General features: G+C 37.7%; 1 protein-coding gene across 1 annotated transcript; it reads right to left on the reverse strand.

Annotated features, from left to right (window-relative positions):
* Positions 1-1,458: 1,458 nt before the first annotated feature.
* Positions 1,459-18,263, reverse strand: LOC141592831 (regulator of nonsense transcripts 1 homolog). The gene is made up of 29 exons (XM_074413695.1): positions 17,513-18,263; positions 14,140-14,391; positions 13,860-14,030; positions 13,470-13,520; positions 13,225-13,317; positions 12,980-13,075; positions 12,779-12,829; positions 12,569-12,687; positions 12,178-12,286; positions 11,809-11,931; positions 11,647-11,718; positions 11,475-11,546; positions 10,894-10,960; positions 9,963-10,105; positions 9,801-9,872; positions 9,374-9,502; positions 8,276-8,431; positions 7,729-7,842; positions 7,513-7,611; positions 7,356-7,433; positions 6,076-6,210; positions 5,777-5,851; positions 5,534-5,648; positions 5,032-5,390; positions 4,872-4,922; positions 4,698-4,769; positions 3,261-3,392; positions 2,713-2,832; positions 1,459-2,326 (listed from the first exon to the last, which is right to left on the reverse strand). The coding sequence occupies exons 1-29, from the start codon at positions 18,002-18,004 to the stop codon at positions 2,180-2,182; spliced, it is 3,765 nt and encodes a 1,254-aa protein (XP_074269796.1). The 5' UTR covers positions 18,005-18,263; the 3' UTR covers positions 1,459-2,179.
* Between the last annotated feature and the right edge of the window lie 4,075 nt (positions 18,264-22,338).

Here is a 22,338-nt window from a genome sequence, read left to right on the forward strand (position 1 = left end):
TCATCCATAGCAATAACCTTAAAATTAAGAAATAACGAGATTTGAAATGCAGATTACCATGAAATTGAAATTGAAATCGCAATCGAAAAGAAAGAGAAGACAGGCGAAGAGATAAAGAATAAAAAATCGTAGAATGAAGAGAAGAAAATGGAAAGGGGAATTACCAGAATTAGGGTTTAGCAGAAGAATGAGATGATGTCGATGTTTATTGAGTGGATCAGGTAAAATAGACCTGGTTTGAATGATCCGAATTGAATAATAGACCCGTATTTGATTCGACTTGAATAACCGGCCCAGCATGATCCAACATCCGAATTGACTTGAACCAGTTTGACCTTAGTGTATTGTTGCAAAATGCAAAGTGTCCATAACCACATGATAATAGTCAATAGACTTGAAAATAACCCAGTTACCCAACCTTATCGAGTCTAGTTGATCTGATCGAGTCTAGTTGATCCATTGTTTCAAAACTGAAAATGACTCACCTGAACCTAATCCAATTAGCCCGTATGTCCGATCTAAATTTACGACATCTTGGAAATTATGATATGTTTTTATTTTCTGTTGCAATGAATTGTTTTAATTATGTGTCCCATTGGTATTTATTACTAGTATTTAGTAAGTAAAAATTACTGTGTTTTATTAATTGGTTTTTTTTTTGGTAAAGAAGAGCGGATTGTTTTATTAATTGTTATTCAGCATATTTTATTTCATAAGATCGTATTCCAAATTTATTTTACATCGTTTGACTGGATTAATTAAAATAAACATTTTACGAGAAAAAACAATTCTATAGTTCAAAAAATTTCAAGGTTCATAGAATGAGCCATACCCTGGGCGACGGAACCGAACCTCCAGTTTTGACCACCGAATTTATAAGTTTTACTAATAAATTCAATATAATCCTCGACATGTAGTAGACTGATACATTCATATTTTGGGCCTTATTTTCTTATGGTGCACCGGACCTCTATTTACTTTAAGGCGTCATTCATATTTGGAGCCTTATTTTCTTATGGTGCATCGGACCTCCATTTACTTTAAGACGCGTCTGGTAGTATACTAAGTTCATAAAGTTAATTGCCCCATGTATTCTTCTATATGTCAAATTTATTCTTATTACTTTCGGAAACGATTTCGATCAAGAGATTTTTTGGCAAACACTACCTAACATTTACATCATTTGAACAACTTCACACGTGTGAATATAGGTTAATAGTCGGAAAATTGACTTAATTCATCGGTGATTGGGTTTCGGTAGTTTTAGACAAAAATAAAAAAATATTAGGTAGTTTGTTGCAAAATTGAAAATGTTAGGTAGTATTTTTGTAAATGAGGTAAATGTTAGGTAGTGTTTGCAAAAAAAAAACTCTTCAATCAATCTAGGCAAAAAATGTACTAGGAAACAATATTTGAAAAAACGTAAATAAAAGGGCAACAAAATTTGAACAAAAAATAAACTTAAAAGGGCCCAACATGACGACTGATTACTGATGAGCACTATGATAATTAATTAATAATTAATCGTCACAATTCACATATAAAACCAGATTAATCACTTTTACACAAGCATCTGGCAGGGTCGGAGCTATTCTCGCAAAACATACAAAATACTCGCCATCATCGATGTAAGATAATATAATTTCTAGTACTTGGTGTTTATAATAAAGAGTATAATTACATATCTGGACGAGCTGAAAGGGTTCGGTATATAGGTATTCTTTTCCGGCGTTGCTGTACAAAATTCTGTACTTGGGCTGTTTCAGTTTCAATAATGGGGTGTTAAACTGTATATATCTGTAGCTTCTTCCATTACACATCCGAACCCTTTCGCACAAGACCATGTCACGTAATGATCTCTCCCACAAAAAGAGACTTTTTTTAGCCTCGTGATAATAGCTATAAGATGATAGTGTGGATCATCCTTCGTCTCAGACTTGTTTTGTGCCACCTGATGCCATTTTAGTTGTGCCCATTGCCAATGGCGAAAAATCACTCTATTTGGGATTTTCACCATTTTGGACATTTAGTAATTGTGGTAGTGGCAAGCGTCGAAGACATACTCACCTTGGGTATGGTAATTTCCATCTGAATTTATATGGCGGCAAAGGAGCGGCACAAACCAAGTTGCTGAAATCGAAGATTAATCCATTTCAGGGTACACTAACCAAAGACACGCTCAACCACTGTAGTGGACTTTCTGATTCTGCACGCTCTGGCCCTGCTGGGTAGGCTGTGCTTGGACTTGCTGAGGAGTGTGCTGCAAATTCAATGGCTGGGGGTTGTAATGTGCAAAAGGTTGCGAGTACAAGGGATTCATTAGAGCCTGCAATATGACCAAATTTGAATTAAAGAGAAAACAACGTGCACTTGGACTTGGCTATCTTATATATATACAGGTTAAGTGTCAGACATTATTCTCGGAAAGTATGAAATGTTATTGCCCTAAAATGAAAGCCATCATCTACCTCCACTTTTCGATTACAAACACCACCGATGCACAGATCACAGACCACAGACCACAAAGACTAGGGAGATCCAAAATTAAGCAGTCTGACCTGTGCCCTAACATTTTTGTGGGGGTATGTCTAAAAAGCAAATAATTTTCATTGAAGAAAACGTTGAGTAAAACTAAAAACAAAGATAAACAACTGATCATATCGAATAAATAAGCACAACAAAAATAAGAAATGTATAGAATTAACTGGTTACCTGTGACTGAAGATGGTTAGCATTACCCATGCCAAAATGGCCCTGAGAGCTATCTTCTTGAGATGGATCGTTGAAGCCAACTTGAGTAAAAAGTCCTTGTGATCCATGAGCCATATAGTCCTGTAAGGAGCAAACAGATATAGGAGTGCAACTTGGTTTAAAAAAAGTGTGCCTCAAGTGCACCTAAGGCGGGCCTTGGATGAGGCACTAGCCTAGCCAAAACGCCTTAGTGCATTTTCGGTGGGCCTTTTAGATGAGGCTCACTAAACAAAACTCATTCATACGTAATCCAACTTGAGTAAGAAGTCCCCAACTTTTACCCCTTTACATGGAAGTCAACATGACAACTCCTAGAAAGGTATTGTTGCTCAAACTTCTATTTGGAAAATACAATTTTTTTATTAAAATAGGGCGCCTCGTGTCCAAATGGCATGCGCCTTCTCCTTGCGCTCTGTGGCCTAAGCCTCTTAGCGCCTTGGCACACCTCGTCAAACTAAGAAGTGCAGAAACAAAACTCGCAGCATCAGAAGTTGAGAAGTTAGTCATACCTGGGACATGAAGTCGTTCCCGCTACCAAAACGTGAAAATCCAGCCTGAGAGTTCTGGTTCATGTAGCTACCAGGGAAACCTGATTGTGCTCCCTGTGTGGCATAATCAACTGAATAGCCGCCTTGTGAAGCCTGTCACCATACACAAGTTTCAACATCACATGGAATCGTGTCGGGATCCAATAGAGTAGAGAATAACTTTACATTGTACAGTTTACCCAAATATTGTACAGAGTACATAATTATTCATTCCTTAATGGTATAATCATAATATACCCAACGATATTCTACAATCCATCTATTGTAAACTCTACCAGAAAATAACTCAATTAGATATTTGGGTCCCAATCCCATAAAATCATAAATAACAAGACAATACAAAGAAATGCAGTGTCATTAAATATCTCACGTCAGACTTAAGAATCACCAATGTTCAGCAAGAACAAAGATAAGCATAATAAGCATCACGCTATCAAGCACTCTCTCTGAAGTCTCTCCTATTCACTGGAATTGCAACATTTCATTAAAATACTACTCACATTCCACGAATATTTAACAAATATTGCAAATTGCAATTCCAGTGAACTGGAGGGAGTATCATCTGACCAAAGGATACAGTCATCCATACGATGATTAAGAGTATTGAATACAAAAAAAAGACATATTCCAGAGAAATGACTACACGTCCAACATTTTTAACCAAGAACGACAGCTCTTTATTAGTATTAACCAAACCAACACTTGAAAAAATTTAGTCACCGCTAGAGGTTCCAACAGGGTCAGTCGAATCGGATTTCGGTCAGGTCAAGCCCGGTTGGGGTCGTATCTGGTTCAAGCCATATCGGGGTTAGCAAACTGTTTCGAGTCGAGCCATTTCGGATCAACTGAGTTGGGTCATGTCTAGTTTATCACATTATTTCAATTCCATTAAGTTTGGTTTTCGACCATTATTTTGGTGTAGTTACTTTGTTATTAAGTCAAACGTACAAAAGTAAGCACCAAATCGCTTTCATTTTGATCAATATTAAGCTTAATAATTGTCTGGTCATTAAACCTATCAGGTTCATATCGGGTCAATCCGACTCACTGGTCATTGGTTGGGTCGTATCCAGTGTCAGGACGCGAGCGGGTCAGGTCGGTTTTAGGTTGCTAAATTTTCTGTCTTTTATTGGGTCGGGTTGGGTCAAGTTTGCCAGCTCTAATCACCGCCATCAAAAGAGTGCAAAAACAAAAGAATGGAATGGATCATGCCCATACCAAAAACGTCTAGAAGTCTTTTAACATTTTCAACCAACAATGACAGCACTTTATTAGTAATAAACCAACCAACACTTGGAAGAATTTAGTCACCGCCCTCAAAAGAGTGCAAAAACAAAAGAATAGAATGGATCATGCATATACCAAAAACAACTGTATGTATTAGCATGAGTAACATACCTGAGTCGAAAACTCAGCAATATTGTACGGAACATGTGATCCTTGACTCTTGAAATCGTCACCCAAAAAGTCCTAGCATATTGGCCAAAATATATGAGCTTTTCAGAACAAAATGGCTACATAGGCCAGAGTATGAGCTCCGCTTCTTTAAAGAAAGTAAGAGATGGTATTTACCTGTGACATGCCTCCCATAGAGAACCCATCGCGGAAAGACTGATTAGGACCCTGAATACCCATAAGCTATATATGTCAATTATAAGCCCACTATGACTTCGACGCAAAAGCAAACAAAACAAAATAAATCAACAGAAAAAAAAAAAAAAAAAAAACTTACATTGGAAACAAAACCAGGTTGTGAAAAGGGACCAACAGATGATTGGCTATTTGGGCTTTCCAGAGGAAAGTTGAAGCTAGGACCAGGATTTCCAATAGCCTGCTGAGAGCCTTGCTGCTGCGGAAGGTGACTGCCAATAGGAGCAGCACTGCCTCGGCCAGCACCAAAGCCACGGTTGCCAGGCTGAGGTACTTGAGGAACAGCTCCAACAGGACCATGCACAGCACGAGTGGGAATAGCATACGGCTGAGCCGGTGGTGCTCCGTGATAAGGATGAAGGGGAACTCGATGCACGGGGAACCCAGCAGGATGTACTCCTTGCTTGGGAGTACCATTGGGCGGTCCATGTGGAATATAACCTTATGTAAGAAAGAATATCAAAACCATCATTAAACAAGCCAAATGGAAACTAAGGATTTCGTGCACTTACAACTGTGATAATCAAACACAGATGCTAGACTACAAGTTGCATGCAAATCTCAATTCAATAGAATGATGATACCTCGACCACGGCCATTTCTTCTATCAGCATTTGAACCGCTTGCTGAAACCGGTGAAAAACTATCACCAGGTATGCCCGCAGCTGCACCATAGAAAAGTCGGCGATCATTGTAGATCTGTTGCAAGATAGAAGCACAACGGTTAGTGACATGATAACATTATATTGTGCCTCAATCGCCCAAATTAGCATCCTTTTGCCCTGCCCCCACCCCAACATAAAGAACTAACTCAATATTAATTTTACCTTCTTGGGTTTTTGGAACTGCACCATACTTTGCTTCAGGTTATTAAGAGGTCCTTCCACCAAGCACTCATGATCCTTAACAAACACGACAATGCAGAAAGCAACATTTTAGAAAATACATATCAAGCTTGCTTATTCAATTTACAATGAAACTGGAAGTCTGGAAGGGAGTAAGATAGCTTCAGCCTTTAAAAAATCAACTGCTAGGTGCATGTCAATAATTGATTGCCTTACAAGTATCGTTTCTTACATAACAAAAAAGAATGTAAAATACAGAAACCAAACAGGAGAAGAAATACCTTGTAATGTGTTAATAAGCCGTTCCAGAGTGGTTGCTTGCTCAGAACTTTTGGATTCCCCAAAACAACAATGCCATAACGAGCTCTTGTCAACGCCACATTGAGCCTACGCGGATCATTAAGAAATCCTATGCCCTGAACAGATGATACGTTGAGAAATCAACAAACATGAACATGGTGTAAACATCTGCAGTTTCTGTTTTTTATCAACAAATTTTCAGAAATAGCATATCTCCTACCATCAAACAAGCACAGTTTTAAATATCAGCCGCAACATCGATACGCAACCGCATTTTACCGCTTTTAAAATTAGCATACAGGTTTTGAAGTTTACTGAGACCGCATTTAGGGAGAATAGGCAGAGACAACCAATACTGCGACAGCAAAAAGCACCGAGATTGAATACTATACAAGAATAAACTATTCATGAATCAAAATTACCTAGAAACTAAGCATAAATGGAGATTGGATCTCATATGATAACTTAGCTCAAAAATGTTCAAACCAAGTAAGGTGCTAAGTCTACAATCCACTAACCACCACCAAGGCCCAACTATAAGAAACCAATGTATACCAGCTACAAAGGAACAGTGAGTTAGCTATCAAAAAGATGGACGTTTCTGCTAAAGGCGTGTTTCAAAATCTCTGCTGAGATGTATCGTATCGGTCAAGCATCACCGCGACTCATCCGCGATGACCGATTAAGGACCGATTTTACATTTATACCGCTACCGAAATTTTGAACCATGGCTAAAGGTGAACTAGGACCAATGAGTTGCAGACTCACTCTTAGAAGTTGCAGATTTGTTACAATTAAAATACTTCTGAAGTACCCTAGGCTCCATCAATTTCAACTTCGAGCAGAAAGAAGCAGCAAAACTTGTATAACGGCCCACGTAAAGATGACTACTTTCTATGTTGTAGAATTCATCCAATGACAATGCTGAAAGCTGTAGAGTTCTAATTGAACACAAAGCCATTCAATGTGTTCATGTGAGGCATGGAGAGACACTACTGTTGTAAGACGCCACACAACGTTTTGCCAGTATTCCGCTCTTCCATTTGATTGAACGTTTTCCAGAATTCCCCTCACATATATTGAGAACATATTTACTCAAATGGAAAAGAGGAAGTATCTAATACGACACGATTTCTGATTGGCTTCTCCGTATATATCAATAACAATCTCAAGTATCGAATTTTGGTATCAGACGGAAGATTACACGACAATAACAATGATTTTAAGAGATGGGTAGGCTGTAGGTAACCAATGGACCAACCTGATGCTCATTACTCCTGACACAAGACAAAATAATATAATCTTTTTCTCTCCCTTGGAATGAATCAACACTTGCCACCTATAAAAAAGACCAGTGAGAATCACATTTGGTATGACAATTTCAAACAACAGAAAATAGTAATTACACAATATTGTACCTCAATTTCCTTGTAAAGTTGTTGTCTGAGGGAACCATTTCTCGCCATATAGTTCACAATATATGCCCTTTGTCCCTCATACGGTGTAATTACCCCAATCTGTAGCATATTCGACAATATAACTAGTAAGTATATTTGAATTTAAAGCACAACAGTATCAATATTCATATGATAGCGGATAAAAATCACAGGGACTGAACGTGAACTCAAGCATACCTGACTAGGAACCACACCGCTTCTTAAGAAGGTGGTCACTATTTTTTCAACATTTGCAGCCTCTGTGCGATTGAGGTATGATGTTCCGCTGGAACTGATCTCCTCTTGCCCCATCTGAAAAGCATGCCCTAAGGTCAATACACAGCCCATAAAGATATATAATACTCTGTTTTTGTTTGCAAGATATTAATTGTAGGTCAGACTTTGCCATCTTTGATTGTAGTCCTATAGAGAGATGAGAAATAACACAATGTAATTTGCTGCATAAGATTAACCTTGGTACTTTTCTAGATCAGACTACAGAGTGTAGGTTTTTTTACAAAAGCAACCTAAAATGTGCCTCACTTTTACTTCATACACTACCAAATATGACTTTTTTTTACACTCAAACATTGGGATCTTTCCCTAACGTGAGGTATTTCCCATCATCATAAACATGAGCCAGTTCAAGCATGCCTTTCCATATCTCTATTTAAATGGTAAAAAAAGACACGACCTAAGAAATAATATAATCCTCATCAAATCACAGCTTCTACAAATTATATACCTGGACATAAAAGAGCATGGGGCGGTTTGGAACAGGCCATGGAAAATCAATGCCTGGTGATAACCTCTCATTGATTGTGACGCCATTCTGAAGTGTACCTTCATAAAAGCTGTTGGAAGGGAACTCTGATAATGCAGGATGCATACGATATTGTACCTGAAATCCAAGATTAAAAGAAAAAAAATTGAATCATGGATAGCTTACAGTCTAAGGTACCGCTATACTAACAATATAACTATTTAGTTCAGTAGCCCTTATATGGGGTGATAATAAGACAAGACAGCTCGCGAGCGGCTCGAGCTCGGCTAGGTCAAAACCTGGTCATAACTCAGCATGTGCGAGCTTGACTCGAGCTCGGGCTCGGCTCGATAACGTAACGAGTCGAGCCGAGCTAGCGTTGGCTCCGCTCGAAAAGCTCGTGAGCAGCTCGAACTTGTGCGATAAAATAATAGGTTTGCACTTAATTTTTTAAAATATTTATCATGATTATATATTGTATAGCCATATTAAATGTTTTCATTAATCTGTCCAATATTTTTATACTCCCTCCCATCCAAACCAAAGGTTACATTTGACTTTATTACGCTTGCCGAGGCGCGTTTTGCAACGTAAATATCTTAAGTTACACATTATTAAAAATTATAAAAACTTCATATTCTAATAGCATTCATGACGATGAATCAAACAAGATCTCGCATGACTATATTTTCTCTTATACATTACTTATAATATCAAAGATTCTCTACAATCATGAATAGTGCCAAAAAGTCAAATGTAACCTTTGGTTTGGATGGGAGGGAGTATATAACCTCCGAATCATGTTATTGAAACTATTGAAAGAAAAAAACTATTATAACTTGAAAATTATATATAGGCTCGCATTTAGCTCGAGCTCGATTAACGCTGGCGAGCATGATAATAAGCTCAATTTTTTCAAGCTTGGGTAAGCTCGAGTTTTGTTTCATGAGCACAAGCCGAGCAAGGCCAAACTCGGGCTCGGCTCGTTATCACCCCCTACGTCCTGCATATGCCTTAAAAATCCAAATCAAAGAATGAAATGATTAGGGAACACAATTATAAACAAAAAGGGAGTAGCACCTGCAATCTGATAGGCTTCACACCAAGCATGACAAGACGTTCAAATAAGGACTGCGCCAAACCAGCTCGAGCAGCTTTCTTGCACATTATCACAGGACCTAGTTGACAATGGTCCCCAACAAGAACAGCCTGAAAAGCCAGCTTGCATTAGAAAAATGGGAAAAAAAATTCAAACCCATGCATAAGCAGCAAGATCTGCACAGAATTCCCTCTGTTCCATTGGAACAGACATATTTGCTTCAAATGCCTTCAATACAAGGTTTTTCAAAACGGAGGATTTAAGAGGGTGAATAAGGACCGCCACTTGAATGATTGTGTGGTATCAATGGCCTATTTCTACCTTACATAGTTGGTGTATCCACCAGGCTAAAGAGAGTCCCAAAGAGCAATATTAAATTTTTACAAGGCTACATGGACTAGAACTCACCTGCTTGGCACCAAGTACAAGTGGAATGAGACACTCGGGTTCTGTTGATTGGGTGGACTCATCAATTAGTACCTAAAAGTAACAACAATTAAGCACCCAGTGGGCCAGATATTTTCAGAAAGAAAAAAGAAAAAAAAGGACTCACGACGAATAACTTCATACCTGCCGGAACCTAAAATTAGAGACACGGGGATCTCCAGCTCCAACACATGTACAGCAAATGACGTCTGCACTCTGAGCTATCTCCCTTTCTGTTGCTCGCTTCAAAGCTTTGTACTTTTTCTCATCACTGCTGGACAATTCTCCTGAAAAATTAAGACGTGGGCTTTAGCTCAAATTAAGACGCAAGCTAAGTTCACAAATGTACAGCCAGGAGGATCAATGAACAAAGAATAAAAATTTACATCATGAAAAGCATCATTTTTAATTCAATCACAAGCAAAAATAGGCTAGAACTTTTGCAGTACGGTTTAAGTAGGAGGAGGGCTGTGCACCGGTCTGGACCGGAACCGGAATCACCAAAAATCAAGGACCGGAAACCGATCAGGCTGATTCCAGGGCTGTGCACCGGAATGGACCGGAACCGGAATCACCATAAAAACATGGACCGGAAACCGCAGGGCTGTGCAACGGTCCGGCCAATTCTGGTCCAATTGACCGGATCATGCACACCCACGCCACCTAGGTTCTAAACGACCACGTATCCCTAAAATCTGATAGATCCCTGGCCATACCCCCATGCTGATGCAAAATATATATCAAGCCGTCCAATTCATTCACGAGTCCACCGCTATTTACTGATAAGAAATCATAGTTGCCAAATAAAGTAAAGCTCGCCCCTCCCATTCTAAAACAAAATATCCACTTCTCTACCACAAAAAAAAAAATATCAATAGAATCCATAGTAACCAGCTAAAAATAAACATAGGCCACATATAATTGGAGGGCAGCGTTGACTGAAAAGGCACATTTCAATTGAAGAAAGCACAAAGAAAGAGTCGACAGGTCAAAGCCCACATACATGTGAATCCTCTGCGTATATAATCAACAAAAAAATCCTAGAACAAAGATAACCAAAATGACGAAATATTACCTTGTTCATCCTTCAGTTGTTGTAGTTTGTGCAATTCACTCTTTTCTGAAGTATCAAGGTGCCGGACCTATAAAGAATGAAATGGGAACTGAATAAAAATAAAAACTCTAATACAACAACATTACCCCAGTGCCTCAATGGCTCCCGCAAATTGCGGGGTAAAGGGGGGTCGGATGTACGCAGCCTTACCCTTGTGTTAGCAACACAAATAGGCTGTTTCCGAATGACCCAAGATGAAAATTGCGTCGAGAACTGCATTGAATGACCGATACTTCACAAAAGAAAGAAGCGCAACCACTTTAGTGAGCCATTTTGATTTATTCCATTATAATCCATAACCAAAGAGTAATGAGTCTTTGGCTCCATTGGAAATATGGAAAAAAAAGTACAACAATACATAAAAGAAAATTCAACAGAACAACCAAACCTACCAGCAAAATAATTGATGGGAATTGGTAAACCTATCCACAGATACAACTACTATACCAATTTAATCCACTTTGAAAGCTACCTTTCATAAACAAAAAATAAAAACTCTAATACAGTGTAAAAACAACATTACATTATGAAAGTAAGAAGACCTGATAATGAAGTGTCAGATGCTCAACAGGAGAACTAACAGCCTCCCTTGACTTGGCACAAAGTCTGACCACCTAATCAAAAATTACATGTTATAAAATTAACAAATCTGTCATACATTAAATAGATGGGAAGTTCCAATTTGCCATGTGAAGTAAGAACAGATTTGATTACCTTTAAGCCAGTAGAACTTATCTTTTCAGCAAGTTGGTCTACAGCCACATTACTCGGCGCACAAACCAAAACCTAACAAGCACGTTCAAATAAGTGAGACTGCGAGAGAGTAGAGACAATACAGGATAACCATGAAGGAGAAGCATCATGTGTGAAATTTACCTGCCCTTGGCCTTGCTTGGCCATGTGATAAACAATAGCAGCTGAAGTTACGGTTTTCCCCGTGCCAGGAGGGCCCTGAATCAAACTTAAGGGCTTCTGGAGGACGCTCTTAACTGCAAAAACCTATGTTTTTCAAAAGTCGTGAGACATTAGCAATAATAAAATAAAATAAAACATCTCACATTTAGTTGATATCCTCTACTACTTGCCCAAAAAAAAGGCAATACAGAATATGAAATAGATTTAAACCTTTTGGATTGCCTAACAGACATGGCTCCTAACCGAAATGCTCAACAGCATCTCTACCAAATACCCAAAATTCAAAAAAAAAAACATTACAAACGGCGTGAAGAAGGCAAAAGGCAACACCTGTGAGGCATTAAGTTCTGGAAGGCCAGGAGCACCAAATCTACGAGGCAAAGTATTTCGAACCATCTGCATCTCGACTTCATGGCCCAGCAAATGGTGGTAAATATACCTGTATTAAAATACATAACCGAATGCTTAGAGATAACATAAATGGAAGACAAGAGAAACAGCACAGAATTGGGTTGCAAATCCAAACTCAGATTACACAACTCCACAGTGTAAACAGGCCCCGAGATATAAACCAAACTAGTCAAAGATAACAAGTAAACGGCAAAAACATTATGCTGTATGTTTATGCTAGTCCACAAATTACAAGTATGATGAATGTGAGCAGAAAAGCTTGCTAATAAGATTTTGTTAGTCAACTAGTTTGGTGGTCATGCCAACCTACCCGCTAACACTAGTCTCATCCACTGCAAAACTTTTCATTGCACTCTGCATCCGATCAAAGCTTGTACTCTTCCAGACAAAATCAACACTGAAACCATGATTTATATCAACAGGAACTCCCTAAAAACAAAAACAAAAAATAATAAGCAAACAATCAACTGGTTTAAAAAACTGAAAGCACAGAACAAGGGAATCTAAAAATCATGACTACCTGACTGGCACGAAGCTCCAGTGCAACCTCCTCTTGTGCAGTTAACTTAATCTGCAAAAGTTAAACAATCATGTAATATTCACAAGATAAAGCAAACTGTTCTGGACTGAACATTGGAGAGAAAACTGATTCCAAGTACAAAGTGCACCAAAATATAGAGATTCTCCAAAAAATTGTGGTGTATTAAGCAAGAGTAAGTACCACATGCCCAACTGACTGCCAAGCAGGATGAACAGCATCTCCTGAATAGCGTAGCCGCAACTCATCACCAGGCACAAGACGCAATTCATTATCCTCCTATCATGACACCAAAAATGCAATGTTTTAGAAAATAGAATACAAAGTACCAACAAAAGGACTAATAAATAATATAATAACAGTATAAAACCTCGAGCAAGAATAACAGAAATGAACAATATAGTGGGTAAAAGAAGTGTCTATAAAACCTTTGGGAAAACAAAATATGCAACGCGCTTCTTATTAAGTCCAATATCCCACCGAACTGTTAGATTGTCCTTACTTTGAGATTCTTTCATCATCTGCAAACCATTTACAGTACAAGATCCATTAGATGGAAGGCAGGCTACGAGCAGACGAAGAGATATCAGGCAAGCCGCCACTCTTAAAAATGATGCAATATAAGAAGATACCGTTAACGACAAAAACATGGAAGAAATGGCACATCACTGACCTTATCATAGTCAGCTTCAAGCTTGATAAGTGGAGCAAACACATTTTGATACTGCAAAACATAAAACCAAAACCTTGAAGGTAAAAAAAAAAATACACAGAAGTCTAGAAGCCAATGAAAAACCTTCACATTCTCCGCATCACCATGCATATAAAACAAGTAATTTGATAAAAACTGTTTTTCTCCAAGCAAGAGGTTTCTTCAAAAACCTTAGCCATTTGATGCAAAAGATTATAGAAGATTGCAATGTCAAACAGTGTTTAACCTGCACTATGAGCGATTCTCAAACATAGATCTGATGTCATTAATTACAGGAAGGTAGATTTTTGTATCACAGGGCAACAGGTTAAAGTTCATCTTCATATAAAAATGCATTTCAAAAATAGGAACCTGGTAAGCATCTTCATATTTTAAGGCAACAGGCTGTGGTTCATCATCAACACCAGGTTTCTCAAGATCCTCAAAAGATGCATCAGGATTTGTTTTCCACAGTTCTTCTATCTTATTAATCTGTTGTGCACTAATCTGTCTAGCCCTCAGTTGCTCTTGCTCAGATGGGACCTGCAGCAAGGAACCAGCTCATAGATTAGGGCATGATCATCTAACTACTCGCCAAATAAACTTCAAAGAAACACACATATCATCTCAATTAGCAAACTAAAAATTATACCTTGACAAGCCATGGAAGGAAGCAGCGATCATCAATAAGGGGGCACCATTGACTCAAATCCCAATTCATGTCCTTTAAAGCATTTACACTCAAGCAAGGCTCCCGACAAAGAAGAACGACTACACTCTCTGTCTTCGCAGAAATAAATCCAAGTAAGAAAACATTACGGCAACCACAGTTGTAGCATTCCAGAATTGTTTCTCCTAATGGGCTATCTTTATGAAGACAGACTTCCTTGTGCTTTGCACGAACCTGCAAAAAAGGCCGTTAGGAAAATATCCAAAGAACCAACATATTAAAATAACAAATGAGATCAATACATCTCAATCAATACTGGTTCATTCATGATCACAGCGGCCTTCAATTTAATAAAAAAATTAACAAGTTTGTATGGCTTAAAAAAAACATTCATGAGCAAAACAAACACCAACAAGAACTTGTTAGATTGTCTCTTTCCCTACAAAAACAAACCATTGAAACCAATTAAAATGCACCACAATGTCGATTATTACAGACTTTTTATATAAAATATTTGGTAAATGATACAACATGAGATTCCGACGGAACAATGATGTCTGGATGTAAATCCAAAGTAAATAGGATAAAAACAGACTAACTAGTTCATTTTGTAAGGACTGCAAACAATCAAAAGACAACGAAATATACAGGCCTGCTTTAGCGAATCGTCTGCATTCACAAAGCAGATCACGTCACAATGAACAGATAACTAAATAAGAACAATTCTACCAAACTTCACCAGAGCGCTTATTTAAAGCTTTAATAAAAACAAAACAAATCTATTGTAGCCGACTCCTAATACGAGAGTAGAACATCTGCCCATTCTCATATGCCATCTCGTATCCGAATACCTTCTGCTTCTGACATGTCATCCACTTAATGTGATTTAATTGAGTTTTATTATAACTATGAGTAATGTCTCATAACAAGAGGTCATGCGACTCAAGATGTGACATTTGATTTATTTATTTGTACTGATTGGTATTCTTGACGTTAAATTCACATGATATTTAACATAAAGTATTGGGTAAATAGCATTCTGAACAAAGCATATAGACTACAGTTTGAAATAACGAATAGCACAATGTAACATCCTAATCTTTTTTAGTATGAAAAAAAATAGGGCTCTAAGCTTCAAAATTCTTTAAAAGTCGCCTCATTAAGATATCATTTCATAACTAGAACCAATAGGCCAAAACATATAAATAATTACCCATCTACATTGTTCTTCCCATTATTCTTATATAAACACTTCGCTTTGCTTGTCGCATTTTTATTTGTTTCCTTGCTAGGTAAACTTTTTCTGCCTAATGATCAAATTGTCCTCATAAAAGATATAATTACGCAGATTACCATTTTCCAGCCCAAGAACAATTTATCTAACTTACCATTAAGTCAACCCCAAACCCTATTAAAGACACCAGCTTCTCTCCTCTCCACCAACCACCACCCTCTACCCTCTATCCTCCCCACCAGTCTCCATCCTCTCTCCTCCCCACCAACTCCACCCTTTACAGCCATCATCACCCCCGCGTTCACCACCCTTGACAATCACCACCTCCAACTCCTTCAGCGACAGCACAACACTAACCCCTCATCTTCAACAATTTCCTTAGAGACGCTAAAAGTGTAAATTGACAAAATAAACTCAAAAGTAATTCTCAAAAACTATGTGTCAAAGCTTATCGCCAACTCGAGACGCTTAGGAGTCAGAGAGTGATTTGGTTAGTCCATTAGTGGTAAATCGCACTCAGAAGGTGGATGAGCTGGGAGGGCCAGATGTAGTAGTGAATATTCAATTGGTTACATCCTAATCTTTTTTAGTATGAAAAAATAGGGCTCTAAGCTTCAAAATTCTTTAAAAGTCGCCTCATTAAGATATCATTTCATAACTAGAACCAATAGGCCAAAACATATAAATAATTACCCATCTACATTGTTCTTCCCATTATTCTTATATAAACACTTCGCTTTGCTTGTCGCATTTTTATTTGTTTCCTTTCTAGGTAAACTTTTTGTGCCTAATGATCAAATTGTCCTCATAAAAGATATAATTACGCAGTTTACCATTTTTCAGCCCAAGAACAATTTATCTAACTTACCATTAAGTCAACCCCAAACCCTATTAAAGACACCAGCTTCTCTCCTCTCCACCAACCACCACCCTCTACCCTCTATCCTCCCCACCAGTCTCCATCCTCTCTCCTCCCCACCAACTCCACCCTTTACAGCCATCATCACCCCCGCGTTCACCACCCTTGACAATCACCACCTGCAACTCCTTCAGCGACAGCACAACACTAACCCCTCATCTTCAACAATTTCCTTAGAGATGCTAAAAGTGTAAATTGACAAAATAAACTCAAAAGTAATTCTCAAAAACTGTGTGTCAAAGCTTATCGCAAACTCGAGACGCTTAGGAGTCAGAGAGTGATTTGGTTAGTCCGTTAGTGGTAAATCACACTCAGAAGGCGGGTGAGCTGGGAGGGCCAGATGTAGTAGTGAATATTCAATTGGTTACTTTCGGTGTAACTTAACTAAATCAGACTAATGGTTTAATAGGTGGTCCACTTGCAAGATAATTTATTTTAACCTAGCATTTCTTAAGAACTGTTCCAAAAAAAAATCGCAATAAGACTTTCAAGGGAGGGAGTAACATTCATTCCTCAACTCTGTAACAAGCCTTGCCTATACCTCACCTCCAAAAATAATTGCATATGTTGGAAATTCCATTCACCTCATCAAAGCCAACCAGCAAACACATCATTTATCTCCAAGCACTATGTTCCAAAAACCAACCCTCCCAAGATTGTTCCAACTTGTACATAGCAAACTCTCATCCTTCGCCTGAGCAATATTCTACTCTTCAAACTCACGTAAATCAATATTCAAACTTCCTCCACAAACACTGCCTAAAACTGCAACATATTCCCTAGAAGTCTAGCCTGCCATCCCCGAAATAAATATCAACAGAAAACAAGCAAAAGTGTGACTTAAACAGGCTACAACTCTCGCCCGGAAAATAAAATCAAAACTTGCATCCAAATACCTACAAAGAGCTTGCTAGACAAGCGTAAATAGAGTAGAACTCTCAACCCAGAAACAAAATCAAACCTTGCATCTAAATACATTTGAAAAGCTCGTTAGACAAACTACGTCAAAATCCTCGCTTTATCCCGATCATTTGCTAACCTTTAGTTTTCGAGCTACGTTTATTCAAGAAGGGAGGGGCACAATTTCGCTAACTCGAGAAAAGAGTGATCCATTTATAATTTAAAGGCAATTCCAAACATAAACAAATGATCAAACACCACAAAATAGAACAAAGCAAACAAAATTGATCAGGAAAACGGACCAAATGATTGACAATGTGAGAACCAGAAGTATTCCCCCGAGAATTACAAAACCACTTTCGACATGATGGTACATTACACCGAACCACGCACGCTGGATTAGCCACACCGCAATACCGACACGCGTGCTCCGTAAAATCCCCTTTCGAAAACTGATCAACGAAACCATCAACATCATCTCCAACCGTCTCCTCAAAATTTAACCCACTCATACCCGCCGCGAGCGTATCAACCGCTGAACCACCGCTTCCACCACGAATTACGCCGGAGTTGGACGACGGCGACGGCGTTTCAGACGGCGAGGACACAGAAACCGTCGGAATAGCGCGAATCGACGGTTGAGAAAGCTCGTTGAAGTGAGGATACGAGGAGAAATCGTCGTCGGCATCATCAGCAACGCCGACTTGAGTGTTGAATTCGAGGAATGTGTACGCGTCGGTTCCTGTGTCGGGTTGCGACGCCGTTTCGTAGAGATTTGTTGATTGAGAATCCATTGATTGATTTGATTTGAGTGATTGATTGCGAATTTTGGGGTGGATTGTAGAGATTGAAAGGGGAAAGGGGAATAAATTAGGGTTAGGGTTAGCGTTAGGGTTTGAGGAATTGGGGGAAATATGTGATTTTATTGAGAGACGTCATAATATTTATGACAATGAATACGTTGAATAGACCAGTTAGCTACCTCTCTTTACCAACAACACAACGAAGAAATGATTACGTAGTACTCGTGTTATAGGAAAGAATGGGACGGGTACAAGCGGTTATTTTTTAAATATTCCGTATTATATATGAATAAACATAATTTTGAGCTTGTGTAAAATTGCACGGACATTTAAAATAAAAATAATAAATTTTATAGTTACAAAATAACGGAATAATAGTCTTGTTAATATGTTGAAGCATTCATGCACTTCTTGGTACGTATAATCATCATTCATTTTATATCTCTATTCATAATCACCTGTTTTAAGCCGGAAAACAAGCGTAGTTCATCCTCTATTTCCTATTACTTTTGTCAAATTCACCGTCTATCTGAGAACCAGTCTTCAGTTCTTCACCACACTCTTTTATTCAGCAACTCAAGTATCATATAGTATCGACTATTTCTAACAATAATCTTAATACATTGAACCATATTATCACAAAACGTTAAAAATACTTTGTAAATAACATTTGAAATATTATGTATAATTCGAAATTTGTTATGGGGAACCAACTCTTTTTTAAAAATTAAAATGAATAGCCTAGTGACAGACCCTAGTTATATACTTCATGTCCAAGACTCTCAAGTCATATTTCCCTTTTCACAACACATTTGTTTAATTATTACGTTGTAAGTAAACTCTTTTGCTCCACTTATAGAAAGCATAGACATTACGATTGTACAAATTACATAAATAAATACTTCGTACATGGGTATAAACAATGTTTAACGTTTGATTACCCGATCATGGAGGATAAATGGAGATATCAATTACAAAATTTATTATTTTTGAACGTCCAAAACTTTATTCATTCTTTGATGCATAGAGTTTCAAAAAAATAGTTACATCACGCATTTATTGTAACTTGAGGACATAAAGATAGTATAGGTAGGCCAATGTGAGACATGTAATTATAAGGGCTTTGATGCACGCAACTGGTGGTTATTAGCATTATTAAGATCACTAGTTTTTGTTTACCACCGTGTTATAAGATGTTCACACATTCAATTAAAACAAAGATGAAACTAAAATAGATTATGAGAGGTTTTAAGTTAAGACGGTTTTATTAAGATATGAAAGTTGTCAATAAAGTCAAAAGCTTAATGACCAATCTATTATTTTATATCTTGATAACAAATGAGTAATGGTATGTGAATTATAAATTACCTAGAAAAAACGTAGAAAAATTATCCATCCTATTCCATCATGGAAATGAGAAAAATAGATATGGCTTCATAAAAAAAACCTATGACAGATAGAAATACCTAAGAATCAATCAAAGTAAAATTATGAAAATAAAATGCAAAACTAAATTGTGCAAATCTATAGATATTATTAAAAGGGTAAACCTTAAAAGCACGTAGACAATGCCACCTCGCATTACTAAATGCCACCTTGCATAACCAAATGCCATCTTGCATAACCAAAATTCTACGTCATTGAAATATGATAAGCATGGAGGGCACGTTATTTCCATGAGAATTAAACGTGTACCTGAGTTATAGTAGTTGATTATGAATTCGATACGTTATCTTTTTCATAAACTATTTATAACTTCATCGTTTTATAATATTTTGTTTTTCATGTGGATTGTACTGACAACATTGAACGCCACAAAGTGAACTGAATTACATTATATTTGTTTTGGTCCGTAATCGCCAATGTGAGCTGATAACTCCGGCTATTATATTGTGCAGTCGATTGATAGGTTCAACGAGCCATAAGTCAAACGGTTGACTGATCGATCACAGATGCGAGATTATAACGATACCTCGTAGGACAACTTTTTGTGACAACGTAATGGAGTCCTAAATGTTTAAAAACATTCGGTGCCGGTCGTCGTGGATAGGACATCCATTGTGTTCCTAGAGTCGATTCTTTTGACTATCGTCTCTTGAGATTAAGGCGCTTTTGGGTGACTTTGGTTTCTTTCTCACGATCTGAATCGGACGCTAAGTAGATTTTTTCTGGGTCATTTCATACTGTGCTTACATCTGCAGAATTCGAGTTGAGGAAAATATCCAACCCTTATCAGGTATAGTTATTTCTCAGGGCCACTCGAGAAGTTGTAACTAAAATGCATGGCCATGCTCGAATGATGATTCGTTTATCAGTTAAGTTACTCTCTAGTCGGGGAAACCACTCTTGATGATGATCGCTTGTAAAATACGACCTTTGTGAATACGGATTTGCAAATTGTTTTACATTGAGTGGGAGAAATTTTAGGATATGAGAATCGGTTATCGCACATACACTTGTGAGGACAAGTGGGAGTTTGTTGGAGCTTGTGTCCTCCACAAATTAGTGTGATAACATTTGTAAATCTCTTAGAGGTTCACAAGGGTATACTTCGTATTTTAATCAGTTGATTAACGATTACCTAATAACGGTTGGCTTGCTAGAAAGTTTGACGTTATTATCATACAGATGGCGGTGATCAACTGGTCCCTAAAGGTCACACCTATAGGATGTGTTTGAGAGATGTGGTTATAGAAATATAATCACATTGATGCCTTATATGACTAAACAGTTAGTCAATGTGTTGATGAGACAATTATTTAATGAAGATTAAATAATATTAGTTGAGACAATTAATCACAATTCGTAAATTGAATATAATAAGTTATATTTAATTAAATGTATGTAATGTTAGCTTTGACGAATTAATCTGTTAATTTGTAATTAAATGTAATCGGTTATATTTAATATTAACAAGATGAATGTGTCATAGTGGTAATAGTGAGGGTACTCAAACCAAGAGGTCATGGGTTCGATCCTCACTAGATGACAATTTACACATTTTTTACATTTTGGAATAACCGAAAATAAGGAGATTATACTCCTTGCTATTTCGGGATTTGGGCCGAATAATTAGAAAGAAAAATCTACCCTAATCTACCTCATACACGGTTTAAGAGGGATTAGTGGTGATTTTTCTAACCTAATTCATTCTAACTCATTTTCTTTGCCTCTCATCTAAAACACAAAAACCTAATTAATCCAGTTAATTTTTGGATCGATTCTAGCATAATCAAAGGGCATTTCTCATATCATCTTGGGTGCAACTGATAGGAGAATATCATTGCGATATTGTTCATAGGCCATAAAAGCTAGGACCGAAGGTTATTTCTTAATCTTTTTCAATATTGTTTATGCAATTTAATTTTATGACTAGCTTTCATCATCTTATAAATTCGTTATAGTCCTTAAATCAAAGGGATGCATACAGCTACTAAAGCAAACATTGCCGCTTGAGTAGGAGGTGAGTCTCTTTTATGTCCTTTTTGTCTTTCTTGTTTTGAATCTAGTATCCATTTGTTTCGGGATTGCAGTGTGGCGGGTTGTGTGTGGGAGGGCATGGATTTAGCGGTGGAGGTAGGACGGGAATCTCTTGACATTAAGGATTGGATTGAGGCGGTTTGGAGCGATTTAGGTGTCATGGAGTATGGGAAAGTTATGGTGGGGTGCTGGGCAATCTGGGAACATCGCAATAAGACCCCGTTTGGATACTTGGATTTCATTTTAAATGACCAATCTCAAATTAGGAATGTGAAATCATGAATCTCAAATTCAAATTCTTTGTTTAGGAAACAAAGAATTTGAAATTTAGAATTTGAAATCCAATTTCTATGTTTGGGAATACAAAGAATTTGAGAATCCAAATTTGATCCAAACTCAATTTTCAAGTAGTTAACTCATATTACAAGGTTTTAGGCTAAAATTTTCCGCAATACAAAATAGTCGGTCGACATAATTTCAACTACAATGCTCTACGACGCTCATTAAGACAGCAAAATCCAATCTAATTTTTGATCACTCGGAAGGTCTTTGAGAACTTGAAAATTCACCGGCGCCTCCACCAACATATTTACGGCTTGTAGAACTTTTGGGCGGATGATGCCAAGCTTGTTGAAGTAGTATCAATGCTGGAAGTCGAACCATCACATGCTTCCTCATCCATCATAGTAGCACCCTCTTCATAGTGCTCCCCTCCTTCACCAACAGCTATATCGGTCCAAGTAATATCAATATATCATCCCAATGCTCGATATATTTATTGGCGTAAGATGAAGCAACTGGATTGGCCTACAAAAAATACAAGTTTACACACTGTAGCTCATAAA

Source organism: Silene latifolia, chromosome 1 (genome assembly GCF_048544455.1).
Source record: "Silene latifolia isolate original U9 population chromosome 1, ASM4854445v1, whole genome shotgun sequence".
Lineage (NCBI taxonomy): Eukaryota > Viridiplantae > Streptophyta > Magnoliopsida > Caryophyllales > Caryophyllaceae > Silene > Silene latifolia.

Excerpts from the sequence above, each read along its gene's own strand:
- LOC141592831 (XM_074413695.1), bottom strand. The coding sequence starts at position 18,004 with ATGGATTCTCAATCAACAAATCTCTACGAAACGGCGTCGCAACCCGAC. Across the intron at positions 12,688-12,778 it reads TGGAGCTTCGTGCCAGTCAG|GGAGTTCCTGTTGATATAAA; the intron begins GTAGTCATGATT and ends TTTTGTTTTTAG. Across the intron at positions 9,873-9,962 it reads CTAATTTTAGGTTCCGGCAG|GTACTAATTGATGAGTCCAC; the intron begins GTATGAAGTTAT and ends TGTTACTTTTAG.